This window comes from Stigmatopora argus, chromosome 17 (genome assembly GCF_051989625.1).
Source record: "Stigmatopora argus isolate UIUO_Sarg chromosome 17, RoL_Sarg_1.0, whole genome shotgun sequence".
Taxonomy (NCBI): Eukaryota; Metazoa; Chordata; class Actinopteri; order Syngnathiformes; family Syngnathidae; genus Stigmatopora; species Stigmatopora argus.
Window position 1 is genome coordinate 6,915,753 of NC_135403.1, and position 27,860 is coordinate 6,943,612.

At 37.3% G+C, this 27,860-nt stretch overlaps 1 protein-coding gene across 2 annotated transcripts in view; it reads left to right on the plus strand.

The window, feature by feature from the left end:
* The window catches only part of mmp16a (matrix metallopeptidase 16a (membrane-inserted)), a 42,376-nt gene that overhangs the window by 2,716 nt on the left and 11,800 nt on the right, over nt 1-27,860 (plus strand). Inside the window, exons 2-7 of one of the 2 annotated variants that reach the window (XM_077624475.1) lie at nt 9,470-9,618; nt 10,890-10,904; nt 11,771-11,893; nt 15,454-15,758; nt 21,108-21,269; nt 25,940-26,157. In XM_077624475.1, coding sequence (XP_077480601.1) covers nt 9,470-9,618; nt 10,890-10,904; nt 11,771-11,893; nt 15,454-15,758; nt 21,108-21,269; nt 25,940-26,157 — 972 coding nt within the window. The remainder of the gene's footprint in view (nt 1-9,469; nt 9,619-10,889; nt 10,905-11,770; nt 11,894-15,453; nt 15,759-21,107; nt 21,270-25,939; nt 26,158-27,860) is intronic. The other variant, XM_077624476.1, reaches the window with a different exon arrangement.

A 27,860-nucleotide genomic window follows, 5' to 3' on the forward strand; every position in this document is an offset into this window, starting at 1 on the left:
CTCATATTTGAAACAACATACTTGATGACAGTATTCTATTTAATGATTGTTTTTATTGATGGATTGCAGTCAATTGCTCATTAACTCTGGCCACAACAGTGCACAATTTGATTGTGACTATAGAACAAAAGCTGTTGATTTAGCTCATTTCAACTGATTGTTATAGAAAAAAAACATGATTTCAAGCACAGGAATCTGACCGACATTGGCATGGTAAAAGGAGCTCAGAGATCTATTTCATTGAATAAGGGTTTAGCCATTTTGCTTAGAATTTTTTGCACACAATAATCGTTTACATACACTATACCCAGTAAATTCTATTGAGAAGCGAACATAAGCAAAGATCCAAATGCTAAATATGTGTTCCTTCTGTTTAAAATATGGTTTACACCAAAAGGCTCTTTTGTGAGTGTAATGCTACAATCAGAAGGCTTCATACAGCCATAATAAGCATGACTGACAGTCCTGTGATTCTTTAGGAAAGTGCTCAGGGTGGAATTTGTGTCTGTGTCTGCAATGACTACAGTCCACCTCACGTTATGGTTGGTATTCAACAGTGAATACAAGGGTATAAACATATAACAATTATGATTTGATGTGGAAGCTGTGAACTGGACTTGAGGAGTAATTGCTGGTCTTCTTTTTACGATAGAGTTACTGGTTTACGGCTTGGCTGACATCGTGGGTGGTCATCGTGGCGAAATTGGCTGCATTAACTTTATTCTCCAACATTATACTCCCATTCTTTACTCTTAATTTGGCTTGGTGGTGAAGATACAGCCTTTTACTGATTGATGGATTGTAAATAATATTTGTTACACGTCTCTTTAGATCTGCTATTCCATAGACAATCAATCAATCAAATCAAAAGACTTTATTGTCATCATACACAAGTACAAGATTCGTGTTTTTATTCAGTCGTCCAAACCTGTCTTGGCACAAAGTTATTAAATAGGTCTGGTCACACAAAATCTGTTCTTTTATCTCCTTGGAAATTAAAAGCCATGCTTCAAATCCCCCAAAAATTCTCAAGATAAAAAGTTGTAATTTTACTTTAGAATATCTCCACAAGGACAAATTGAGTACGTTTTGATAGTGGGCATTAAATACTTGACCAAATATTTATCAGGTTTTTAATGCTCCCCTCAGTTGGTATAATTCAAAATCTAGTCTGACACATCATATGTGGGTAATCTGAATTTCAGTGGCTGAGTAGAATAATGATGCCCAGAGGAAGAAACAACAAAACCAAAACACAGGTTTTAACTAATACTGTTGCAGGAAATGAAACAAAACAAAGAAAATTGTTGATTTTTTTGTTATGATTGTTGCTTTCATGGTGCCACTTAGGCCTGAACAATATTGGAAAAAACTGACATTGTGACTTACTTGGTGTTTGCGATATTCATAATTCCAAGCCAAATAAGAGCAATAGTTGAATCATATTCAGTTTATCTGTCTGCATTTCAAGATGCAGTTTGGTGAACACTTTTCAAGCTGTTCGTCAGAGCCATTTTCATTGTGCTGTGACAAAAAAAGCATCCATTTATTTTCTTCAAAAAAGTCCATTGCTTTTTTCTTAGCCCTTTGGTGTTTTTGATTGTCTTTTGGGTTTTTGGGGGGGCATAACCTGCAACACAGACAAGCTTTCTGACACGAGACAGCACATATCTCTACAGAATTGAATTGAACTTAATGCTTTTATTGTCATTATACAAGTATAATGAGATTTAAAGCGTTACCACGAAGTGCACAAATAACAAAACCAAACTGAACAATAAATAATCACTAAATAATAACATTAAATAAGTAATAAATAAGTGGTCAACATAAGTAGTCAACAACATAAATAAGTAGGAAGCATACAAATAAAAACAAACAAACAGATAAATAATCCAATAATTATAATAAATAAACAAATAATCAATAAATAAGCAATATATAAATAAGTAGTCAACATAGTACATAAGTAGTAGTCAACATGAATAAGTGCTCACATAAATAACTAGGTTCAAAAGTGGTTAGCTGCCAATAGAGCTTTAGTGCAAGAGATCTCATACTTTTCACAGTTTCAAGAAATCTTGTGCCATATTTAGTTAAACATACCAGAACATAAGCGAGTCTCCACTGTGTTTCACAGTAGATGCCGTGTTCTTGGTCTGACTAATTTGTGCGTCTATGGCGATAAAGTTGATGTGCTTTACCAAAAATCTCTATTTTAGTTTCACCTTTTCAAAGGACATTTTCCCAGAAGCTTTCTTTGTCTTGGGAATACGTTATATATCTATATTTAATACTGTCGAACAAAAAAATCAAAAGTAATTGCTGTTTGCGACATTTGCGAACCCTAATTTTAAAATAATTGTTAAAAACATATTTTTACCTTTGTAAGTTTCAATGAATTCGGTCAGAATTGGCTTTATTTTTTCATTCACCGACAGAAATTAAATTTGTTAGTGTGTAAATAATTTTATGGTGGATGTTTTTTAAAACCACACCACTATATCTATTGTGACATTATACAATGTAGGGCCCAGTTTGATAATATCTGAATAGGTTTAAAATTTTCTTGGGTATTTGGTGTAAGATATTACCTTTTTATTATGGTTTTGTCATAGTAGTTCCTGTTATCTATTTTTATCATTAAAGTTGCTTAAACAAATTAATTTATAAATTGTTATCTTTGTCATTTTACAGAGAGGCATCAGGTGCAGAGTCCAACCCCGTGTCACACTTTTAGATCAGAACCAATGTAACCACTTGAGACACGGAAAAGTTGCACGGTCAGAGAAAATGTGAAGTGTAGCAAATTGTGCTTCACGCACTCGCACATGTTAACACATCCTTTCTCTGCTAAATGAACAACCTAATTAATCCCAACCAGTTCTGACAACAATGTGACAAAGTGTTGAAAAGAGATATGACACCTTGGAAATGCAATGTGTGTATTTTATCTAATCTTTTTCTCTGTACTTAACACAATTAGGACTAAACTGCAATTCTCATTAGCTTTTGTCAAGTGTCTAGTTTAAGTGTAATGACTCACATATGCAATTGTATGCCCATGAGAAGTGTTCAAAACGAGTGCAAAGTGTTTATCAGTAGTAGTGCAAAATGAGCATACTTTATTTTCCAGTGCTACCCCAACTAGTGTCACATTTCAAAAAGAGAATTTGTAAAATCATTTCATGAAGTATAATTTTCATATTCCAAATATGATAGGGTTGATACTATAATTATTGTTGACTTCTGCGTTTTATTGCATATGCTAAATTTACATGACAACAAGTTTCTATTACTAGTTTGACCGCTATTACTTTTTCCATAATGGTCACAGTTTGATGTTATCATCTGGTAGTTTTCCTCTTTTGTTAGGGAGGTATGGATAAAATTAGATTAGATTAGAACTTTATTTCATCCCGTACTCGGGAAATTTCTTGGTTGCAGTAGCAAAACAGACATAAGACACACAAGACATTGTAGACCTAGTTAAGAAAATGTGTATGTGATGTTTCATTTATTCCCCTAAACCTCCAACAACTCTTTTTTTTGTTCCTGGGCTATATTTATCTTAAACATAATAAAAGAAAATATTAATCTTTTGTAAAACTGTCAGTCAGGTCTTAACTGGTTTTAATTGATTAATTGTATTTTTTCCAGTACCATTGTAGCTGTTTTACTTCTACTTCTCAGCGACTGCGACACTGTCACATTGCTTGTTAGTACGAAAAACACCGGCTTCCTTTGCTACGTCATTTGGCTCGTGCCAGAGAGCAGATTTCGAAGCCACAGGGGTGTCTGTTGGCATAATCCTAGAAACATATACAACAATGTTGTTGCTTTAATGATTCATAGCATCAGTCAGACACACAGCCCTCCCCTTCTTCTTCTTAAGATAATTGTTAGTGTTATGTTTTTGTTCAGAATAGACTTTGACAGTCCTTCTTCTGTCACAGGTTATGAAAAGCTACATTATTTAGCATGTCATGTACCCAAAATACGTTGATGCCATCCATCCTCTTGCATGCAAAGTATTCTGTTTATAGAAATGCAAGAATGAATGTCCATAACATTTTTTAATGCAAGAATGTTCAGTTGTATGTTGAAGGGAATGTCAGACTTTCTTTTTGCAGGGATTTCGACGATAGTATATACGTAGAAGCAACCCCCAAAAGAATGCTCTCGAAAGGTGCCAAGCACTGATCAGTATGTTGGATACGACTGTGACATTTGTGGGTGACATTTTTGTGACATTTTGTCCTAATAGGGCCACTGAGGTAAGCATGGCATGTATTAAGTTTTTTGTGTGAGCATCCTTGGTGGTTTGTGTATTGGCTGATGCGAAGGTGAACACTGTATTTTGTGTTTCAATTTTGCAATTGCCACAGTAAATCAGAAAGTTGAACTCTTTACTGTAGTTTTGTTTAAACCCTTGTTACTTCTTTTAAATGGATTTCAGTAGGAATAGAGCTGTTAGGTTCCATGTTTACGTGTGGGTTTGCGGTCATTGGTGTGGGCAGGAAGGCTGTGGTTTCCTTGACAACCCTGGCACACTCACCAGTGGTTGTTGGTGTGATGAATAATTTAGAGTGGTCAGATCTGGCAGGCAAATGTGTTCCAATGGCTCACCTGTATCGAGAGTGCCTACATAAATTTGAGTATCAATACTTGCCAATAAATCTACTGTTAAGATTGTTGACCCCACGAACAGAATAGAGCATAAGTCAATAATTTGAAATCTGTCTTGACCCTGAAGGAGTTGCCTCCCAAACCTTTTGAAACTACAAAAAACAAACAAACAGACAAAAAAGGCGCCTGTTACGTCTGTGCGCTTATTTCTATACAGGACCAATGGCTCGTGACAGAAACACGTAGTGAAAAATGTGTGTGGGACTTGAAAACAATCAATTTCCTGCTGTTTTTATTAGTATTGTCGACTTATTGTCATTTTTAGTAGTGCTGGTAAAAGCAGTAACGTATTAATGGTCCATTGTTGCGATAAATTCCATTTAGGTGCCGTTGTGGTGGCCCGGGTTCGATTCCCGTTCATGTGGGTTGTGTCAGGAAGGGCATCAGGTGTAAATCTTTTGCCAAATCAGTCGTGCGCAACGACTGTTTTGCTGTGGCAAGCTCTGAGGAGATGAAGCAAAAGTTAGTCAGAGTTAATAGCTGATGATCACACAAAAAATCTAAAGAAAACACAACATTTTTTTGCAGTTATTTCTATAAATTGGAAACTGGATTGGATGAGGATTTTTTTCCGTGCAAATACAAACACATACATTCTTAAAGTCTTCTTATCCCATGAATGGTTTGCTAACTACCACAATTTTTGTGTCAGTGTAGCTCATAAATGAATGAAGAAATACTATTTTTTGTCAAATCTGGCAGGGTCAATTCACAGCCAGGTGTCCCTTATAGTCCAAAAAGTACATACCGTATTTTCACGACTATAAGGCGCACCGCATTAAAAGGCGCACCCTCAATGAATGACACATTTTTTTTCCCATATATAAACCACACTTGATTGTAAGGCGCCCTGTCTATTTTTGGAGAAACTTTAAGACTTTTAAGCGCGCCTTATAGTCGTGAAAATAATTACAATATTCTATATTTTTACAGTTTTTTTCTACAAAACACATGAATTTTTCACCTATGGTGAGGCTCCTTATTACTTTTTTTATTTTTAGTGTAAAAAAAAAACAGAAAAACTTTAAATAAACCTATAATCTTTTTAGTCAAGTTCGGCTTTGATGTCCTTAACTCACTCACACGTGGATTGTAGCAAAACATCACTTGCTGTCCCTGTGACTTGAGGGACCAAACTCATGTCAGCTGATCTGTCGGAAGTGGCAGCATCAACAGTCGCCACATGCTCTGAATATGTTACTATGCCATCTGGGCTCTCTGACATACACCTCATCCATAATGGAGTAATTCCATCGCTTTACACATTGGCCTTTTAATGGCACCCATCGTCTAATTAGGCGACATTCTGCTTGTCAGGTGTGGTCTGAGCTTCAGAGGGAGAGTTAGTCTAGGGTTCACATCAGCTCAGTCCCTTTGTCAAAGTCCCACAGGGGACATGCGATCTGTGCCTCTGTCAGTGCAGTACTCTGCCCTTCTTTTGAACTTCAATATTTGAAGTCCTGGTGTTTTTGCAAGGTGAAGCGAAATGGTAAAGCCCAATTTTTCTGGGCTCTTCTCAATTGTCTTGTTTTAGTCATACACAGTGTATTTTAGTGCCAAGATTATGATTGTTGTGTTTTTTGGGTGGGAAAATGCCTCATACTCTTCTTTTTAAAATGTCAAGCCTGTATTCTTTGTTGGGAGGGAAAAACAATGGGTGAAAATACAGAGGATTGAGGCTAGCTTGAACTCTTTTTAAAGTACGTAATGACTAAATTCTGCTTTCAATAGTGTAGAAGCAAGTGAATATAACCCAGAAAAAGATAATGATGCAATTCAGACATTTTAGATTTAGAAGACTATACTTTATCGCTCTCTCTCTCTTTCATTTTGGTTCGTTATCAATGAATTGAACAACGTTTAATGATTGTGTGAATTTTGGAATAGGTTTATAGACCAAGACGCAATTACCTCTCAGGCAACCTATTTTACCCAATTAGACACTAGTATAGAAACAGAACTTCAGAATGAGTGGAAGCAAGACAGTCATCTTTATTCATTCATTTTCCGAACCAATTATCCTCACAAGAGTCAGGAGGGGTGCTGGAGCCTATCCTAGCTAACTACGGGCATCAGGGGGTCAGCCAATTGCAGGGGACAATGAGATGGACAACCATTCATGCTCATACTCATACCTAGAGGCAATTTAGAGTGTTTAACCAGCCTAACCTGCATGTTTTTCGGTGGTGGGAGGAAACCGGAGTACCTGGAAAAAAGCACCCCCTCCCTGCGACCCTTGCAGTTGTCACATTTTGTGCCTTTTAGTAGTGTTTTTTAATGCTGTTGCTTGATAATACTAAATTACCCCCAACGTGTCTGCCATTCCCCTTTATTAACTCAGAATAAATGACTCATACTTTTTCTTCATTTTGTGCTGCTAGCCTACTGATTTGGCTAAAATTAGCCAGGATGACATGTTGCTTATTCATATTTAATAGGCTGACAAAAAGATGAGAAATCACCCTTTGCAATTCTGAGCAAGGAATGTCTGTGTGACTTTTTGTTTAATTCTAATATCTGCTGTACTGAAAATACAAATTGTATTCAGACAGCACACATTTAGTATCAGTGACTATACCTATTTTATTTTCTATTGTCTAGATGGCACATCCATGTCTCAAATGGTGCCGTTTAAAAAAAAAAGTTGATTTTCTTCTCTGCAAATGCAACACTCACCGTTGGATGGCGTCGTTTTAATTGGGTTAAATAAAATCTTTGCACCAATTTTATGTGGAAACACAACCTTGGATTTATCCACTTGCCTTTGTCCATTTGTAAGTTTAATGGGAAAACCAAAAAGGGTTTCCCCTTCCTGGTGTTTGTGTAAAAACTCTCAGGATTTAGGTTTCACATGCACTGCCTCGCCTAGTGCCATTAATAAATTTTATGAAGAAAAGAATGCATTAATCAAAACCAAAACGGGATCCAAGTGTAGTGAACAAAACATCCAAAACTGAAATCGATTCAATTAAACGTTTTTAAAAGTGGGTTTATATTACCGAATTGGCAATGTGTTTGGACACTGACTACTTTTCAATCTTGCAATTCCTCTCACTCACCAGCAAGCATATTGATCACCTTGCCCAAAATAAGACGTGATCACCACTGTCTTTGGCTTTATGAGCCATTCCATTTTTCTGCTTCTTTAGATTTCGCCAATAAAGTGATGGGGAGAGCCAAATGTGGCTGTGATTTTCAGAGAGTAGATACCATGGAAAAAACAGATGATTATAGGACAAGAAAAAGGAAAGTATGCATTAGCTGTAATGTGGAGAGTGATGGTAAAATATGAGATCTCAAAGCCCTGGAAACAATTACATTTTTTCAGTGAACAAAGGCCCGAGCTATCAAGCATTGAAGGAAGTATAGGATTGTGGTTTGAGACCATGTGAATAAAACTTGAAACACATGGATTTTTTATGACTTATTTCTCTTCGATCTATCACCTATATGACTCCCTTTGATGTATTAGATTTGAACGTGGACATTAAGAAACAAAATATTTTTTACTTTCAGCCCTAATTTACCTAATTGCCCTGTTTTGTGAAGATTTGATCTTTATCTGCCATTACAACACACCAGGCCACATTTATTTCGCTTTTTAAAACATTATTTAATCTATCATAGAGCAGAAAACCATAACGGGCGAAAAGTTTAGCAATACTGTATTTTGTAGATGAGCGACACATTGGGTGGGTGGTTAGTATCCCCGCCTCAATGTTCTGTGATGAAGGGTTCAATCCCTGGTGGATTCCGACCTTCGTATGTGGAGTTTGCATGTTCTCCCAGTGGGTTTTCTCCAGTTACTTCCGTTTTCCCCTCATATTCCAAATGCCCCTGTTTTGCTAAATTCAGTAGCTCTACAAGCATGAAGACTAAATGAGGGAACATTTCTGCCAAGAACTTTATTAGGCTTTTGATTCCTAGTCTCATTTGGTGTGTTTAGGTTTCCATGTCTGCGCATTTGAAATATGCACAAGGAACTGTTATTTTATCAGTGAATTTTAATTGTGTCATGAAATGCTGACGTTGGCTGTCATATTTACTGTTTTGATGATGAGATATACAGGGCGTCTGAGACTAGCTAAATCCCAAAAGCTCTTCTGCGGGAAAGCCTAACCGACCTCCTTCCTCCCTAGATCTGAGCGGTGATTCCCTTTGGCAGGATTTTATAGGGATACCGAGAGCTCTGTTATGGCAATTTCTTTCCCTGACAAGCCAAACAACACGATAAAAGATTGCATTCTGCTTTGTAAACCTCACATAGATTCCATTTTTTCCAAGTCTCTTTCCTTTTGATTATGAACATGTTGCATAAAAGAGCGGGTTAGTCTGTCTTTTTGTGATTTTATACCATTTGGGAGTTGGATGTAAATTCAATATTTGTTTATTCATATCTTGAGTACTGAACAATTTATTTGAACTGTTTCAAAGGAATGGCACAAATCCAAAATAGTTGACCTTATGAATACAGTTGCCAAGTAACTTGACTGAATGTTTTTTTTGGGTGGGTTACAAGAAATCAAATACTTTTCTTTAAACATTAGTTTTAATACAGACATTTTTCATTGAGAAAGAGAAATAATAAAAATTCACTGGTTTGATCCTTTCGTTTTTTGGTCTACAAGCATGATAACAATCATTTGATTTAACTGCACATTGGAGTCTACAAACCTATTCCTCAAGAAGCAATTAACCTTGATTGGCCTGCGATTTTATAACCTGAAACAAACTGATGTATAATGTCTTCTCTCTCTTATTTGTATGTCTTTCTTCATAGACATGGCTCCAAAGGTATGGCTACCTCCCTCCTGCAGACCCCAGAATGTCAGTGCTACGTTCTGCCCGAGTCATGCAGTCTGCTATAGCTGCCATGCAGCGCCGTTACGGCCTCAATGTGACAGGAACTCTTGACAGCAACACCATAGAGTAAGTTGCATATTTCCCATGAAAAGTTTTTGCACCCTTAACTGTGCTCATAATGGCATACCAAATAAGTTGCGTTGTGGTTTTAAATCTTTGTCCTGCTTGACTGTGACTCAAAGTTTTCTTAACACTGTGCAATGTCCTGCTTAGAACACTACATTGTAGTTTTAACAAATAGCAAGAGTGGAAACAAATCGTGAACGGACGTTTCGTCGAAAGACATTTGTTCCCCGGACGTTTGGTCGACCGGACGTTTGGTAGAACGGACGGGCCGTCGACTGGACGTTTGGTCGCTGGGTTCGCTCGCTGTCAAATTATGAGAGAGAAAGAGACAGAGTTTACTGCTGAAAGCGAGCAACCAGGTAATCTCTCACTCTCAAAATTCTAATCATGAGAGAGAGTCCGTTCTACCAAACGTCCGGTCGACGCCCTGTCCGTTCTACCAAACGTCCGGTCGACCAAACGTCCGGTCGACCAAACGTCCGGTCGACCAAACGTCCGGTCGACCAAACGTCCGGGAACCAAACGTCTTTCGACCAAATGTCCGAGTGCCAAGACAAATAAAAGTAATGTGAAAAAGGGTAGAACACTCCCTCCAAAATGCTGTAAGTGGAATGGTGTCATATTGTTGCAAAAGATTGACTAAGTGGGTAAGACATGTTTGTGATCTGGAGTCCAGTGGGGGACAAGCTATCTCCAGTATTAGATTCAGGTGGGAAGTCGGATTAATTTTCAAGATGCAACCCTGTCTTGATTTAATTGGATCATATCAATATGGCCAAAAGGAGATTTACATTTTCAGGTCAGATCCTGTAATGTCACTGTCATGATATATTTAGTATAGAAGCATTTTCAAAAACACTGCCACTTTAGCGTTCGATGTGGTATGGCCACTTCTTTATAATTTGTTCCCATTTGTCTCATAATATACAGCATGTAATCAAACTGAAACCATCACGTACATTTAGAAAATAAATTATTGGATTTATGTGAATTGTCTTCTGAAAGTTATGATCGAAACTTGAATGTTTGTGAGATTACTTTTCACCTGCACGTAAAGCAAACAGTGTTCGCTGACATTTGTCCCCAGCAATGTTGAAATGTCATCCGTGCTAGAAATGGCAATGAGCTCAATTTGGCCACTGAACTGTAACCTGGTAACGTCTCCACCAGCCGAGTGATTGCTATCTAACCAGTGGACTGAAACCGGGTGAAATATGATCAGCTAACAGTGTGCCTGTTTTTCTATTTCTTCTTTGCTTCACTCTATGCAGCAGTAACACACTAAGGTGAGGTGCCCTTTGAGTGTAATGTGTATCGATTAGATAATGCATACTGGAGAAGTGTTTGAGTTATGAAGGACGTGCATGCTTTTTTTTAATCCTTAAAAGCCTTTTGGATTGTGTTCTTGCATTTTTTTTGCTTGTTGTTTGTAAATACTCAACTTTTTTTTTACACATAAAAATAAACAGTTTGAAATGATTGAATTGATTATTATACATTCTTCTAGATTTGAGCAAATTACTGATGAATCAATCCTGAAGAAATTTCGGCAAAAAGTGTGGTCTATTTCTACTGTAGATAGTGGAAGTGTAACAATATATCAATCGGAATCGGTTTATTGATTGGTTAAGCAACGATGCAATCAAATCGATTGAAATACAAAACATTGATCATTATCATCTTTTAAATGTAGTCTTTTGGTTTTCATTTAAATGTCTAAAATTTTTCAGCAACAACAAAAAATATATATTTCAAACTTGCATTTAATTACATGTTTCATAATTTTTAAAAATTGTTTCTGTTAAACAGTATTGAGTGTGGTAAATGTGTACATAATGTCGTAGTTAATCAAACAAGGCCCTGGAATTGAATCAAATCAAATAGTGGCAAACTTTGGTAAAATTGGCAAAAATATTCAAAGAACCGTTATCGGATTGTATCGTCATGAAATTTGTGATTTACACCCTCACTACTGTACAAAGAGCTACTATTCAAATTAAAGTTGAGTATCATTTATGTAGCTTTTCACAATCCGGTGCTTCGGTAACTCCTATTCAAAACTTGATTAAATTCTCGTTCCGATGTAGCCCTCTTGTTATTTTTTCCCAATTGTCATATGATCTGAATGTTTCATTGATAATGTTTCCTGCAGATGGATGAAGAAGCCCAGATGTGGGGTTCCTGACCAGATAGGAGGCGTATCAAAATTCAACGTCAGGAAACGGCGGTACGCCCTCACAGGACAAAAGTGGCAACACAAATATATCACCTACAGGTGAGTGCCCTTGAAATCTCTCCATACCCTCAAAAATACATTCCACAATTTTGCATGTACCTTGAAAGAACATCTGATTGTAACACATACTGAATGTGAAATTCTGTAACAACAAATAAGCTGAAAAACATGGTCAGTATAAATTCAATCTTGCTTTAAAACAAGATATAGGTTTTTGTTGCTAGCTCCACAGTTTGTCAAATTGCTTCTTTCTATTATGCGGCTTTTTTATCTAGTTTTATCTCTTATAGGACAATCCATAATAGTTTTTGTCTACTTTGAGGACTGTATTTTTTACGTGGTAGAACTGGTGAAGCTCCTGCTGTTTCAGGATTATATTTCGCATTATAAAGGGAATTTAATTCAAAGAACGGTTTTAGAAGACCAGAGTTTCATTTGCAATGGCACATATCAAGCAAATGGTCAGGCTCAGTGAAGCGTGCAAGAGTAGATGTGTGGAAATGAAACTGAGAAACAAAGTAAAGACAACCAGCAGCACTAAGAAATGAGCTGCAAGAGGAGGAATCCCCAGTGGAAATTTGGAGGTAGATTAGGGTTATGTAATAAGGATCGAAGGATTTTGAGAGTGTATTTGCTCTTTTGCGCATATTCGTAAAGGGTTCTATAAGGCCGTGCACTTGGCTTAGTCAGCTTCTCTTCTAGCTGTCAAACTGCTGCAGTAATGGATGCGGTAGATTCAGTTTTTTCTTTTTGTGACTTTGACACTGAGAATAGGTTTGCCACCAATGAGTGCAGTACCGTTGAGTTGTCAGACCACGTAAAACAATGAATGGAACATTGTAGCGGCAATGTAAACACTTGCCCACGGACATAGCCACCCGCCAACAGCTAAACATAGTGGAGAGTGTAAACTTAACTATTAAATATTCAAATTCAATCCAGTCACCCACAAAATAATGGCAACCCGCTGTTTTTAGGAGAGGCAAACAAAAAAAACAACTGAAACAGCTTCAAAGACGACATTGATGAAATGACATTTAGATTAATGAAAATAATGTAATGCAAGGTCACCTTTAACTTTTTGTGCAGTTGATTAAAAACCTTAAAATTAATGTCATATTTGTGCAAATAAATCTTTGATTTCCTTTCAGATGTCATCGCCGTTTTTGGTTTCATTCTAAATTTGGTCACGGTTATGTCGCCACCTTAAAATATCAGTTTTGTCACGTAGTGCAGGTGTGAAAATGGGGGATGGACTCAATCGCAGGGAAACCGAGACAATGGGCTTTAATTAAAGAGACCAAAAACAAAGTGCAAGCAAAAGCAGGGAAACCAAAAATACAAAAATGAATCAAATGCCATGGAATCAAACATACATGGGATACACACACACACTTAACATTCACATGACATGGACAAGGACTTCAACCAGAAATAAACAAAGCAGACTTGAATACACAGACATCCTTTAACAAGAGATGGAGAACAGGTGGGTCACACACAAGGCAACCAGAAGGCTGAGATACTTAGGACAAGTTACATATGGAAAAAGTCAAGACTAAATCAATGCAAAAGCAGATAAACCCAACACTTTTGCTTCCAAACTCATTAAATGATAATCAAAAAACTAAATCTGGGATTTCAAAAAGCATAATTAATGTATGGTTGAGTAGTGTGTGCTCATTTTCATGTAGCTGCATACAGTATGTGCTGTTGGGTGGCCCTAATTAGCTTTGGCATCCCTACTGTTTTCCCAGCATGCAAGTACTATTATAGCACATGATATGCATCCAGAGTAATTATCACCTCACAACATGAAGTTAAATATTTGATATAGCCTTATAAAAGGTTGAATTCTTTTTTTGTGGCAAATTCTAGCTGCTTGTGTTTGCTCTTAACTTCTTTTTTGTCCTTGAAATGGAAGGTACATTTGGTTCTGGACTGGAATCAGCTTAGCCAACTTTTGGTCTTAATCAACTTGCAACATATGTTGGTCACGCTGTTTGTTATTTTACTGGACAAAGAAAAACAAGCACCTACAGTAATCAAGCAGACTACTTTCGTGTTTTGTCCATCCAATTTTAGTGGCTTGCAATATTGGCAGAATTACTCAATGGCGATGTGATTCCAAGGGTACATTGAATAAGCATAATTCCTTCTACAATCTTTAATACTACTCCCTACACCCTTTAACAATGATAAAAGCATAGCAGTTTTGCCTACGCAAATGGATGTATGTATGATAAAAACATTGTTTATTTAGGCCATTGAAATGAATAAGAAATGCAAACCCATTTTCCAATTGGGAAGAATTCCATGTCAGAACAAGTCATGAAACAACTCCTTGACGAAGGGACTCCGCCGATAACCGTTATCCTGAACGGACCACTTCTTTTGTCTGCCTAGAGCGCCCCGATTTTGAGTCGGGCTGGGGCTGTGCTCCCATTGCACTACGTTGCTCGGCCAGCACTAATGTCAGCACGCTAACTTCGGCTCTGGCATGGAGACACAGCTTCCTTGTAGCCAATGGGAGGTCAGCGAGCTGTTTCAGAATAAAATACAAGATAAAATGGTTCCCATCGTTTTTGTAACCTGAATATTTTGTATGTAGAAGCATTTTTAAGTAGAGGTACCACTGTACTTATGAAATCTCCTCTAGAAAAATCATTTTGAGTCTTCAGATAGCAGCAAAATCAACAGCAGGCAGGCATATCTTCTCATAAGCTGTTGGCAACTAACCCAGAGTGAGACCAAATTTTAAGACCATGACAAATATTTTTACTCCAGCATTTAAATCAGAGAGGGGTTTTCCTGCCATGAAAAACCTGTCTTGGGCTTTTCAGCAGGCAGCCGGCTGGTGATAAGCCTTAATTAGAAAGTAGATTTGCTAGGTAGAAAATTGCCCAATCCTCTCCACACCTTAAACATAACAGTGATGACAGGCTGATCTCAGACACTCCTGCTCACAAACTGCAACATGTAGTTCTATGTAAGCAAGCCCCAGTAAGCATTAAATGGCAAAATCAGTAAGCATTAAATGGCACAATCTTATATTAAGTTTCTATTAATGCAATGTAGTATTTTATGTGAAATTGGGCCATTTATTTCCCATTAAATTACCAGAAGGGTTGTATGATATATTACTTGCCATCAATGTTCCCTCTAAGCTGCGCGCGTGCGCAATTGCGCACTACTCTCGTCTTCTCTGCGCACAGCAAATCATATGGAGCGCACAAAATAAAATCCCATTTTTTTTATTTTATTTTATTTATCATCCGCCGGGCCGCTCATTCATAGATAGTAATCATTACATTTTATTATTACTAAATCATTTATGTGTAGTAGACATGCACCTGCTTATCATACTGTTGTGTGCCTATAGCGAGCAATGATGATGTTGCTCACACCGGTACTCAGTGTGCTCAGGGAAGTTGTCTTTCTGCCCAGACAAACAAAAAATTAGAGGGAACATTGCTTGCATGATGATTTTTTACTTGCCTACTTGGTAAATGTTAAACGCTGAGACGAATGGCTGAATGATCTTCATACTTTGGAAGTATTAAATATAGTTTCTTTTGTATCGATTGTATTTTTTACAGCATCAAAAACGTGACACCCAAAGTTGGTGCTGAGGAGACCCATGACGCCATCCGGCGAGCCTTTGATGTTTGGCAAAATGTGACGCCGCTGCGCTTTGAAGCTGTGCCATACAGTGAATTGGAGCGAACCAAGAAAGATGTGGACATCACAATCATTTTTGCCTCAGGTTTCCATGGTGACAGTTCTCCCTTTGACGGTGAGGGTGGCTTCCTGGCCCATGCCTACTTCCCAGGGCCAGGAATTGGAGGAGACACACATTTTGACTCGGATGAGCCATGGACACTGGGTAACCCCAACCATGATGGTAAGCATTGCTATAGTTTTTACTTTCTTTGCTTGTTGGGAATGACAAATCACGGATAAAATACTTAAAAGCAATGTGTTACGATCTAAAGTGTGGCTTTATGTGACTTATGCTGCCCTTATCGTGTTCCACTGTTTGTGTTAGCCATTTGAATTTACTGGGCAAAAGAAATGTAGGACCTGCATATGTTTTATTTGTGGAGATTAAGTCGTGTCTATTTTTTATGTTGCTTTTAGCAGTATGTTGGCTTTTTCAATAGAACTCTTGAAGCCACGCGCAAATGCAGAATTTGCAGACTGCTTTTAAGCTTTGAAATGGCTGTCTTCATCTTTGTCAAGAGTAGATGAATGGGTAGAGTAAAAGGTGAAGACATTTGGAATATGTCTCTCAGTCAGAAGATTCTTTGTTTTCTGATGTTCAAAGAGACATGAGGAGGAATCTTAATTCATTAGTTACCAAGTCATGAGCTAAGACCATGACACAAACAGACTATAGAGCCACAGAAACCAAAAGACACATTAGATTAAATAACTAAAAAGTTCCAGATCATGTAAGAAAATACATCAGCGGTACCAGAGGTAAATGAATGGAGAGTAACCTTTTTTTAAGGCAAATGTTAGACATTCAAGAAGTCAATATAGCTGGGAGGGGGACAGAGGCATTGCTATAGCAAGAAATAACGACAATATTAGAGGAAATGGGTGAGAAGAGAGAACAGGAGGTGAGTGGGAGCACAATGTGATTTTTAGAAACCAGGAAGTTTCCATTTAAAACAGGACTCTTATCAGAACCGTCGTGATCTTCCAGGCTTAAAGTTGTATTTCAAGAATCTAAGAGTGTATTCTGTTTAATTTTGGCAAAATATTGTTTTTGAGTAATACAATGAAAAAATACAGCAACCTTAAATCATTCAGTTCTTTGTTCCTACAATCTGCTCTTTCAATGAATATCAATATGTAATAAAACACACATACGGTAACAAACACACCCACATGCACTCTCCACAATGGTGCCAATGCCATCTCATGCTGCCTTGGGGGAAGGACCAGTTGCTACTATGCCTGTTGGCACCAGCAGTTGAGGTTGTTACTTTGTTTTATTGTTTCGGATGATGAGATCCTCATTGAACACTAAGAAATTAATCCACAGTCTGCTGAGTGATAAACGTGTACATTCTACATGTGGTTTAAGTACACACATAGTAGCTATTCCATTATCTGTGTTCAAAGCATTGATGTTGTTTTGAACTTTTGCCCACCAACACAGACACGTGCAAAGAGATTACTCAAAACTAACCCAGTAAGACATGTATTTGCATTAACACAAGAGGTTTTTACTAAGATTAATTCATGGCGTTTTAGAAGTGCCTTATATACAGTACTGTACTACTCAGAATGAAAAGAGAGATTATCTCCAGAATGTTTATATATATATATATATATATATATATATATATATATATATATATATATATATATATACATATATATACATATATAGATATACATACATATATATACATATATATACATATATATGTATATATACATATACATATGTATATACATGTGTATATATATACACACACATATATACATATATATATGTATATATACATATACATATGTATATACATGTGTATATATACACACACATACATATATATATATATATATATATATATATATATATATATATATATATATATATATATATATATATATATATATATATATATACCTGTGTGTATATGCCTGGAGTTTTCTTGCAATACATAGTTTTCTTTCCATACAGTTAGAAAATAATGTGCCATGAAAGGAAGCAGAGGATCTACAATGTGCTACTGCCCACCAGGCTGCCACTAGAAATAGACAGCCACCTACTGACAGCAGCATTAACTTCCACATGGGCGGTGGACCTTGCATCCGTCCACACGTACACACACAAACGCACATACAGAAAATCTGACGAGGCATCCTCTCCCCCTAATCAGTCAGATGCCCATATAAGATTATGCCCATAATTCACAGTATAGGTTTGGGTATAATACAGCATATAAATGTTTGTGGCTGCCTGTATATTAATATATTAAGACTGGTTTACTACTATCATTAACATTTAAAATCGCAGAATCACCTTAGTGGGAACTATACTGAATTTGATGGATTGGGCTTTGCTGAGCCACAAGCCATAGTCCTCTTCTTTGTAAAATAAACCAAAAGGAGAAAAAACATTTTTAATCCTATTTCGCTCTTGGCCAGAAAGACAGAGTTGCTACCGAGAGACGTCGCGAGGGATGGCCTCTTGGCGCATTTTGTCCTCTTCTGTTTGGTTTCATTACTGTGGCATCCAGCATTGTAGCTCTTTTTTTTCCCAATAAATTTAATTGTTTTATCAAAAAAATGGTTAATACATGTTGTTTTTTTCCCATCCGACCAATGAATGCTCTGGTTTTATTTCTTATTCAAACACATCCCGTTGAAACAGTCTTTTTCCCCATGAGTCTTCCATACTTTACCATCTTCTGTCCTCCGGTAATGTCATCGTTTTATAATATAAGTCTTGATGGTGTATTATTGAATACACTTTGACAAGATGCTATCATTTAATTAGCTTGTAAATATTTGTGATCGTTGGACTTTAAGGCTAAGGACGAACACTGAGAAACTGGTTTCATGAGTAGTAGCTTCTCAAAGATTGACAGATTCAGACTTTCAGACACTCTGCTTTCAAAGCCCTCATCTTTATATACATGAGCTGTTTATTTCAAAGCAATTGTTTTTTTTCTATGACTTTAGCAGAGTGAAAACTTTTCTTTTAATAGCACTGGCATCTTAATTGAAAATTACGTGCATCACATCTGTTTCTTCGTTCCTCTCCCCTAGTGTAAACCAAGTTTTGCAGGCGTTATCATGGTTTGAGTTTATCCAAGGACATATTTGTAAAACTATTTTGCACGTATTTGTAAAAGCCCACGTGCAAACACTTCCTTGGCAATGTATTATTGATAAATGATCACAACAAAAACGTGCAACAATCCCGTCTTGCTCACAGGTGCCGTGCCGAGATAAACATGACACGAATAAAGGATGTCCTTTCCTTGGCAGCATTAATTATATTCTCTATGCTTGTTTATTTACCTCAAGCCTAAAGGGACTGCTGATATTCGAGTCCTTGGCAACATTCCAACGTCTGAATTCACCCTTTTTCGGTTTCTGTAAATAGATATTTATTCCACAGCACAATACCCTATGTTGCTATATAAGGGGTAGCGAACCTACGGCTCAGGAGCCATATGTGGCTCTATTGATAGGTGCGTATGGCTCTCCGTAACCTGTGAGGTAAAAAAAACTTCTCTGTTGTACTGTGGCGCCTCAAGTTTAACTTCATTACAATATCAATGAATTATGTCTCATTCAAATTGATGAAAGGCAATAAAGAAGTCAAATTTTTATGTCATTTTTATTTTGCGGATTCGACAAACTAATAACAAAATGCAGACGTGCAGAACGTGCATTTTAACCATCTGTGAATGGTAGTGGTGGAGTTTCGAGATTCCCATGTCACACAGGTCCCTAGCCAACAAATGGACTGTAGCACCAGTGGCATGTGTAGGACGTATGAAAATTATAGCGCAAGCAACCAGAGGACTATGGTTTCTAATCACAACCCCTGTAGTGTTTACTATTTACTCCAACTACTATTAGAAGATTTCCTGATCATCAATCTCCCTCTAACTTCCTTTTCCCCCTGTGGTCTCATGCGCCATGCAATTATAAACTGTCTTTAAGTCATTAGGAAAATTCCACAATGATATCTCGCATTGTTTTGTGATTGCATTGATGCTGTGACTTTTGAGAGAGCTGTGTTATCGATATAATTCCATTCTTCTTTTTTTTTACATTAGGACATTATCACAAACGACTTTTCGGAATTAGTGCAATTCACTTACATAGCTTTTTCAGTTTGTGTAATATTTTTTACTTCTATCAAATTCTTTCCTTGAATCTTCATTTACATTTAATGTTTGTTTCTTCTATGTTGAACTCCCCTTGCATGCTATCTTATTTTTTTTCATCTCACACCTGTCTTTCATCCTTACCATTCACAAGGCTGTAACTAAGCTGCCTCAACTTTATTTATGTACCCCAAGGCCAACAGGACATCCCTGTCTTGCCCAGCAAGACTTATGTTAGCGCCTGAAGTAAAGTGACACCACTAACCCCAAATGGCCGAGATGGGCAAAGGGTTGAATCAAGAATGCGAAATAGAAAAACTCTTGTGTACAATTTTTCCTGTAGTTATCAAAGTAAATGAAAAAACAACAGTTATACACTTACTAATTACGTATTAATTGCCCAGGAACACAAAGAAAAAATTACATAAGAAATTCAAGGTTTGTTTCTTTTTAGGTTTACAGCTATTCTTTTTAATGTTAAATTTAATTACAATTTTGTTACTGAAAATTTTATTTTGGCACACATTAAAACACTGAGCAGATCTATCTGTGTATTTCTACTGCTTTGCTATGAAAAGACCTCAAGAATTGTCTTTGGCTACAAAACAGTGGTGTTCTAAAGTCACTAAAAAATTATTGTTTCTCTTTATCTTTTCTCTCTCTTCTCTCTCGTTATTTGCTTTAAATCTAATCCATAGACACCTGTTCACTGTTATAAGCTTGCATAAATTTACCCTCAATTTAGCTGAGAAATCATCTATTAAAACCCTCAATTTTCTCTGAAACTATGCTTATCCTTTTTAGTGAAATACTACATAATAGTTGAGAACGTGTGCCATGTATTATTGAACTTTACTTTAATTTCATTAAAAAAAAATTGGCATTTAGAATCATGCCCATTACTGTACTTGCTACATTGATATGTGGAACCATCATTAGTGAGATAGACAACCTTTTAAACTCCTGAAAGTATATCATGTCGAAATCATTTGACCTATACAGTTGCAAATTGTAATTACGAAGCACTGTTCGCTTTTGAAGTTGAGTTCAAACATATTTAGAAAGTGGTTAATGACTTCACAAAACTGTCTGAAACCATTTTCTTACTCTTTACACGGATTTCCTTTCCTTTTAATTTTGGACCACTTGCTCTAAATTAAAGATCTTTAGCAAATACATTGATTTAGAATTATGGCTGTGCTGTTGACCACGGTTCCCCAAGACCTACTTTGGTTAACCTCTATTGCACATTAATTACAATGTATCAGTATATGGGTCTTGTTTGTTTATTGTAAACTTTACCGGCATCCGAGCATTGCTTTTAAGGTGTTTGAATTCAGCAATGACTGAGCTCATTCGCCTGTTCTTCTTTTTCCTATTTACACCTGTAGGGAATGATTTGTTTCTGGTAGCAGTTCACGAGCTTGGCCACGCACTCGGGCTGGAACACTCCAATGACCCTACGGCAATCATGGCTCCTTTCTACCAATACATGGATACTGAGAACTTCAAGCTGCCTATGGACGATCTGCTGGGAATCCAGAAAATCTATGGTGAGGATTTTTATTTAATACCAGTACTTTGTCTTCTCTTAAATCTTGCATAACTATGACTGATGAATATAGTGACAGAAATCTTACAGGAATCTTCATATAAGCCACCTTAGTCTTAATCCTTAAACAACCGTGACCGGACGTTTCGTCGAAAGACGTTTTGTCCCCGGACGTTTGGTCCACCGGACGTTTGGTTGACCGGACGTTTGGTTGACCGGACGTTTGGTAGAACGGACGTTTGGTAGAACAGACGTTTGGTAGAACGGAGGTTTAGTCACCGGGTTCGCTCGCTGTCAAATTATGACAGAGAGTTTACTGTTGATATTTTGAAATTAGATATTTAGATATTAAACTCACGCTCTCTCATGATTATAATTTTGAGAGCTGGTTTCAACAGTAACAACCCGGCGACCAAACGTCCATTCTACCAAACGTCCGTTCTACCAAACGTCTGGTTGACCAAACGTCCGGGGCCCAAACATCTTTCGACGAAACGTCCGAGTACTTTAAACAACCATTTATTTGATAGATTTTTTTAATCCTGCAGAGCTAGAATGTGGTCAGTCTGCAAACAGGTGATTTGTTTAGGATAAACCATTTCATGACACAAACTTTTTTGTAATTTCGTTCTCAGTTTCTCTTGACACAACTTGGTGAGAAGTAACTGAGTGTTCATCATAGCCGGTTATACTCCTCAGAGATGACAGTGGTCTAACTTTCTCTCTCGCTCTTTCACTCTGTTTTGCTCACAAAAAGAACCTGCCATCTGTTTACACTACCAGGGTATATACTTTGGGAATGACAGACCTGGGCAAGGGATCAAATCTCTCTTCCTCCCGCTTGTGTTTTACTCCTTTTTCCTCCACCTCTCTCTTGTAGTGTAGAGTTGAAGGGCAGGACAAGTGGCAGCAGCTTCTCTCACGGACATTTTTGTTCCCCCAGCAATTGGCCTCGTTCCCTTTTTTTCAAATGGTAACTCTCGCTGTTGAATCCAAATTAGGTCAGTGGTGGGACCTTGAGAGTTTAAATCAATGGGAAGTTGGGAGTAAGTAGGAAAATTGGTGTAACTAAAGCAGTGTTCCATGGCGAGATGGGACAAGACTGATGGCTTAGTGTGGAAGACTGTGAGTTATTTGGTACAAAAATCGGGCGATACTGTGCAAAAGTGCTGAAATTGAGTTGGGGTTACTGGAATTTGATTTTGCTGTGATTTGCTGCCCAAGGTCAGCTATGATAGGCCCCTGCTCACCCACGACTCTAATGAAGATAAGTGCTTATAGCGAATAGAAAATGGATGCGGGAATATTACCCGAGGCAGAAAAAAAATCCCAAAAGGATTATTTTATTATTATATTATTATATTCTACGCACAAAAACATTTTTATTTCTTACAAAAGCTGCTTAAACAAAATTTAATTTCTGAATCAGCAAACAATTGCATGCTTACTCCATGAACATGGCAACAAACCAAATGGGATTGTATTATCATAAAGTTCTAATCAGTTTTTCTTTGTGACACAGATACAGTAAATGCACTTTGTAGTACATGACCTAATTCAGCACTGAAAAATGCACCCAAGCATGTTCAGGTCACTTTACTCCTACTCTCTAATGTCTCATCTCATTTTCTGAACCGCTTTATCCTCACTAGGGTCGCGGGGTGGGTGCTGGAGCCTATCCCAGCTGACTTCAGGCCACAGACAGGGGGCACCATAAATTGGTGGCCAGCCAATTGCAGGCCACAAGGAGAAAAATAACCATTCACGGTCACACTCATACCTAGGGGCAATTTAGAGTGTCCAATCAGCCTACCATGCATGTCTTTAGAATGTGGGAGGAAATCGGAGTACCCGGAGAAAACCCACACAGGCCCGGGAGAACATGCACACTCTACACAGGTGGACCGACCTGGATTTGAACCCAGGCCTCCCAATGTGAGGCCGACACGCTAACCAATCACCCGCCAGGCCGCCCCACTCTCTAATGTGACTATGATTACTATTACCTATATAATTCTTCTCTTGACTGAGATGAAATGACCAGACTTCAAAGTGTCAGGGTGATAATTGGAACACCCGTGCTTGTTCATTATTTTTTAATATGAATAACACATTTTCATAAATACTCATTTTTAGACTTAATCGTCATTTCAATAGAAATAGCCTTTTTGCCGTATTTCACCACTTTGATTTGTAGTGACACAATCAGAGTGGGCCACCCAATGGTGCAGTGGTTCTTCCGTTCTTACAGTCTGGGTTCGTTTCCCACTCGGTGGCAGTCTGATTGTGAGCGTGAGTGGTCATCTGTCTGTCTGTATGCACTACAGCTGACTGGCGACCAGTCTAGGGTGTAGTCTGCCTTCCGCCCGAAGTCAGCTGGGACAGAAAGCTGAATGAACTAACAATTAGAGTGACGTTGCCAGTTTTATGCCTTTAAGTGACCCTCTGACTTTGATCGTCTCTATCATTACATAACTTCAGAGTGCTTTGCACCCTCTAATCTGGGTTATATATCACAGGATTTAATTCAGTAAGTGAATAGAACCATTCTCTTGGAAAAACATAAGATCCGTTTTATGGATTGAAAGATGTTTTCTGCTTCTCATAATCCTCTCATCTCCCTGTCCTTCAATTACTTTCATGTATAGCTTCTCTTCTATAGATCATTAGATTTGCTCTAAATTCTATAGGAAATAGGTAGGGTTACTTTATGTGAATGTGAATTGAAGGCGATATAAATTTTAATACTAGGGTCTCCATATTGAATTCATATATTCTTAAATCTTTTGAACTCAGTCAACGTCGTATCTTATTCACATTCAGAGTGAATGTTATCTGTGCACCATGATGTGTTTAATTATTTACACTTGCAACACACTCTCTGTACTCATCATATTTATGTTAATCATCTAGTCTCATGTTATACAAAAATATTAAGTATTCTCAAGACAGTCATATTCTGAGAGAATTGTGTATCATGTTTATTTGGGGAGGGGGAATTTATTTTTCACAAAGGGAAATTAAGACTGGACTATAAAATTTAGGAAAATATTTAAAACAATTAAAAAATGGCTAAATCATACTTGCTGTGGTGACATGGATTGGAAAATAAAATATTTTAGTGCTGGTTTGATAAAGTATTCAAGATATTTATCGTTAAAGTTTAATTACTACACCAAAAAACCTAAGAATGAGCTTCCTGTTTAACAACCTATGTCACTCCCCCCTTCATTGTTAGAAACATTACCTAATCGCTATTCATCCTTTGTACAGCCACCAAAAACACAAATGTAGTTCTGTCCGACTGCAGGCGACCAGGAAATCAGGAATTCATGACATGTCCTCATGGGAAATGTGGTCTTCCGTTAGGAAAAACAATATTGCTTGTGTCCATTGCCAAAATCACCCAAAAACTCAAAGTTGCTTTAGTGTTGGTCTATTAACACTTTTGACCCGTTTTCACTTTTTTGTCACCCAAATTTATTGAAGCCTCACTATATTCTATATTTTGCTTGTATACCAGTGTAATGCACTTGTTAAGATCAATTTCAGATTGATAGGCTCATCATTTCATTCATGCAACTATAAAATTCAAACATTTAGATAAAGAAATTTCATTTTCCGAACATGTAGCAGCTGTGACATGAGAAAATATCACATCTCCAGGATAGAACATTCTTTCCTGTCCACCCCTACCTGCTTTCCCTTTTTGTAATTAGCACTTGGTGTGTTTCCTGCATTGATTACACAAGGGTGCACCTATTGCCCCTGGCTGTTGCATCCTTTCTTTGTTTAATTAAGGCTCCATTCATATTTATTTTATCCTTTCAAAAATATTTAACCTATTCTTTATAAAATGCTTCTTCACTGGAGAGACAGCTTCAGTCGGTGATTCATACCCCAGTGTTATTGGAACAGTTGGTATGCCCCCTTAATCGACAGCAGTGTTGCTCTAGCTTGAGAGGGGGAGAAATAAAAACCTTTTCACATTTGTCCTTCTGTGTTTGCAAACATCTCTTCATCCCACTTCTGGCACTATGTTATTGATGTTTTCTTAGGTTCTCATAGAGCAATGGTGTCAGACTCGGGTTGGTTTGCGGGCCGCTTTAACGTCAACTCGATTTCACGTGGGCCGGACCATTTTAGATATAATATTTAGATTTGTTTTATATAAATGGATTTAAAGAACTGGATTAAAAGCCCTGAATATTCCATTTTTTATAGATCTAAAACAATGTTTATTTTAGCTTTTTAAAATATATTTTTAGATTTTACAAAATGATTTTTGAACTAAAACACAGAAAAAACGGATTAAAAAATTTCAATTATTGATTTAAAAGGGGGGAAATCAGGACATTTAATATACATCTATACTCTTCATTTTAATTTGATCCTAAAACAGAAAGTCGGCACTCATGATTTACTTTCCCGAGCCACACAAAATGATGCGGCGGGCCAGATTTGGCCCCCGGGCCGCCACTTTGACACAGGTGTCACAGAGGATCACGGCAGCGCATCATTTTCACACAGACTTTACATCACCTTAAGTTGATACACTTGAAACCAAACAAGCTCCGTTTAACGTAACGTAAAAACAAGAAACAACAAAGCTCGACCATTTCAAACGAAATTAAAATGTGTATTCTGATAATTCAATTTTATTCTCTCTAGGGCCCCCTGACAAGCTCCCACAGCCCACCAAGCCTTTGCCAACAGTGCCCCCTGCTCGCTCTCACCCCCCATCTGATCCACGCAAACCAGACAGGCAGACCAGACCTCCAAGGCTGCCTCCCGGTGACAGACCATCTCACCCAAATTCTAAACCTAATATCTGTGATGGAAGTTTCAACACCTTGGCAATACTACGAAGAGAAATGTTTGTCTTTAAGGTAGGCATTGCTAAAAAAAAATCACACTTTGTTTTCACTACATGACACCAACTTATTATTATTTGTATTTTTGCATTGATTGAAGATGCTATAGAAAATAGACATACGTTTGGTTCTGTTTTACTGTTAATTCCTTTCAAAAGATATTTTCAGCCAACTCGTGGCCAATTGAAAAAACACTGCGCATAAATTGTTATTTTCACCCCCTCCAAAAAACACTCGGTATACTACGACAGTTGCGCTTTCTTTCTCTTACAAAGAAGCATGGCTTTTACCCCAGCACAAGAGAGAACCACACATGTTCCTTAATGCGTCTTTATCCTTGGGTGAAGCTTGTGAGCCTAAGACCACAGTACCAACTAGTAAGGAACAGAGACAAACCTTGAGGCAACACACAAAGCAGCACTGTGTTCTGTACACAGAGGATAAAGGGTGTCTCTCATGCTTTATGTGTGAGTTTTTGAATTTTATCATTATTTTTATATATATAAACAATCCTAATTTGTTAAATAAGGTCCTGTAGAGCTAAATAGAAGAGACCACTTTTCATCTCCCTTAACTAAAGTTTATTTTTTTGTGGCCAAAGATAATAATTTCAGTTTAAAAAATATTTGTGTATTAATGGCTATATAATGGTCTGATATGCTTTTAGCCTACTAATTTTCTGTTATTTACTGTAATCAATGCAGTAGTAGCTGGGATGTATTCTCATCTCAGATGGGATGAGAGATTTTTGGTCCCACCATTGAAATGGTGGTACATTTTCATAGCTCTGAGGGTTTTGGTAGAAACAGGGAAAAGAGGAATTTAGTAAATGCTGAGTTATGATGCAACAAACATTGGTTTCTGCAAATTGTATGTAGGGTCTGAAAATATTGGGAATTTTTATTCAAGTGTTTACCCTGATATATTTATTTTAGTTTTTTGTTCTTTTCCGCACAAGAAAATACCATGAGTTTGTTTGATTAGTTAGTGAATGTTGATAGAAATTTAAATTTTGCTTTAGTGTAATGGTTTTGGGCATTAAAGAGAAATACATTCGTATGCCTAATAATACTGGTATTATTCCGTTTACTGTGGAGTATAGATATTTATTTAACCTCTGAACCATCTTCAGAAAGGAATACCGTTAGTGTAATTCCAGAGTAAAGACCAAATGATTTTTTTCAACCTGGTGGGGTACATTTTTTTCAGAAATGTACAACCATTTTAAGAAGTAACATTATCATTAACATGATCATTTATCGACTGAGCTTGGTAGTTATAGGTGTAAATACAATAAAACTTATATCATACAATTGAATTTGCATTATCCCTTTTACCTACTAGCCATGGAAGAACACTGGAGCGGAAATGTCTTTGTTATCATAATATTATGCACATTGTTTTCAGTATTGATGGTGACAGGAGCCTGTTTTAAGAACTAGTTACACTACAAAGCCATGGGAAGTGAGGAGTAATGGGTAGAGGTGTCTGTTTTACAATTCATGATTTTCTGCTTGGGTAGCAGGTCACTTAGGTACATAAGGTTACTTAAGGTTCACTGATAGTGGTGTACAGTCAAGTGGTTCAGGTAATGCATAGCTATTGACCATTGTGGCTTTGCCAATGTTGTTTGAAACTGTACTCTACCAAGTACTATACTTGAAGCTACTACTATCCAGTGTAGATTGTCTCATTATACTTGTATAATGACAAGCATT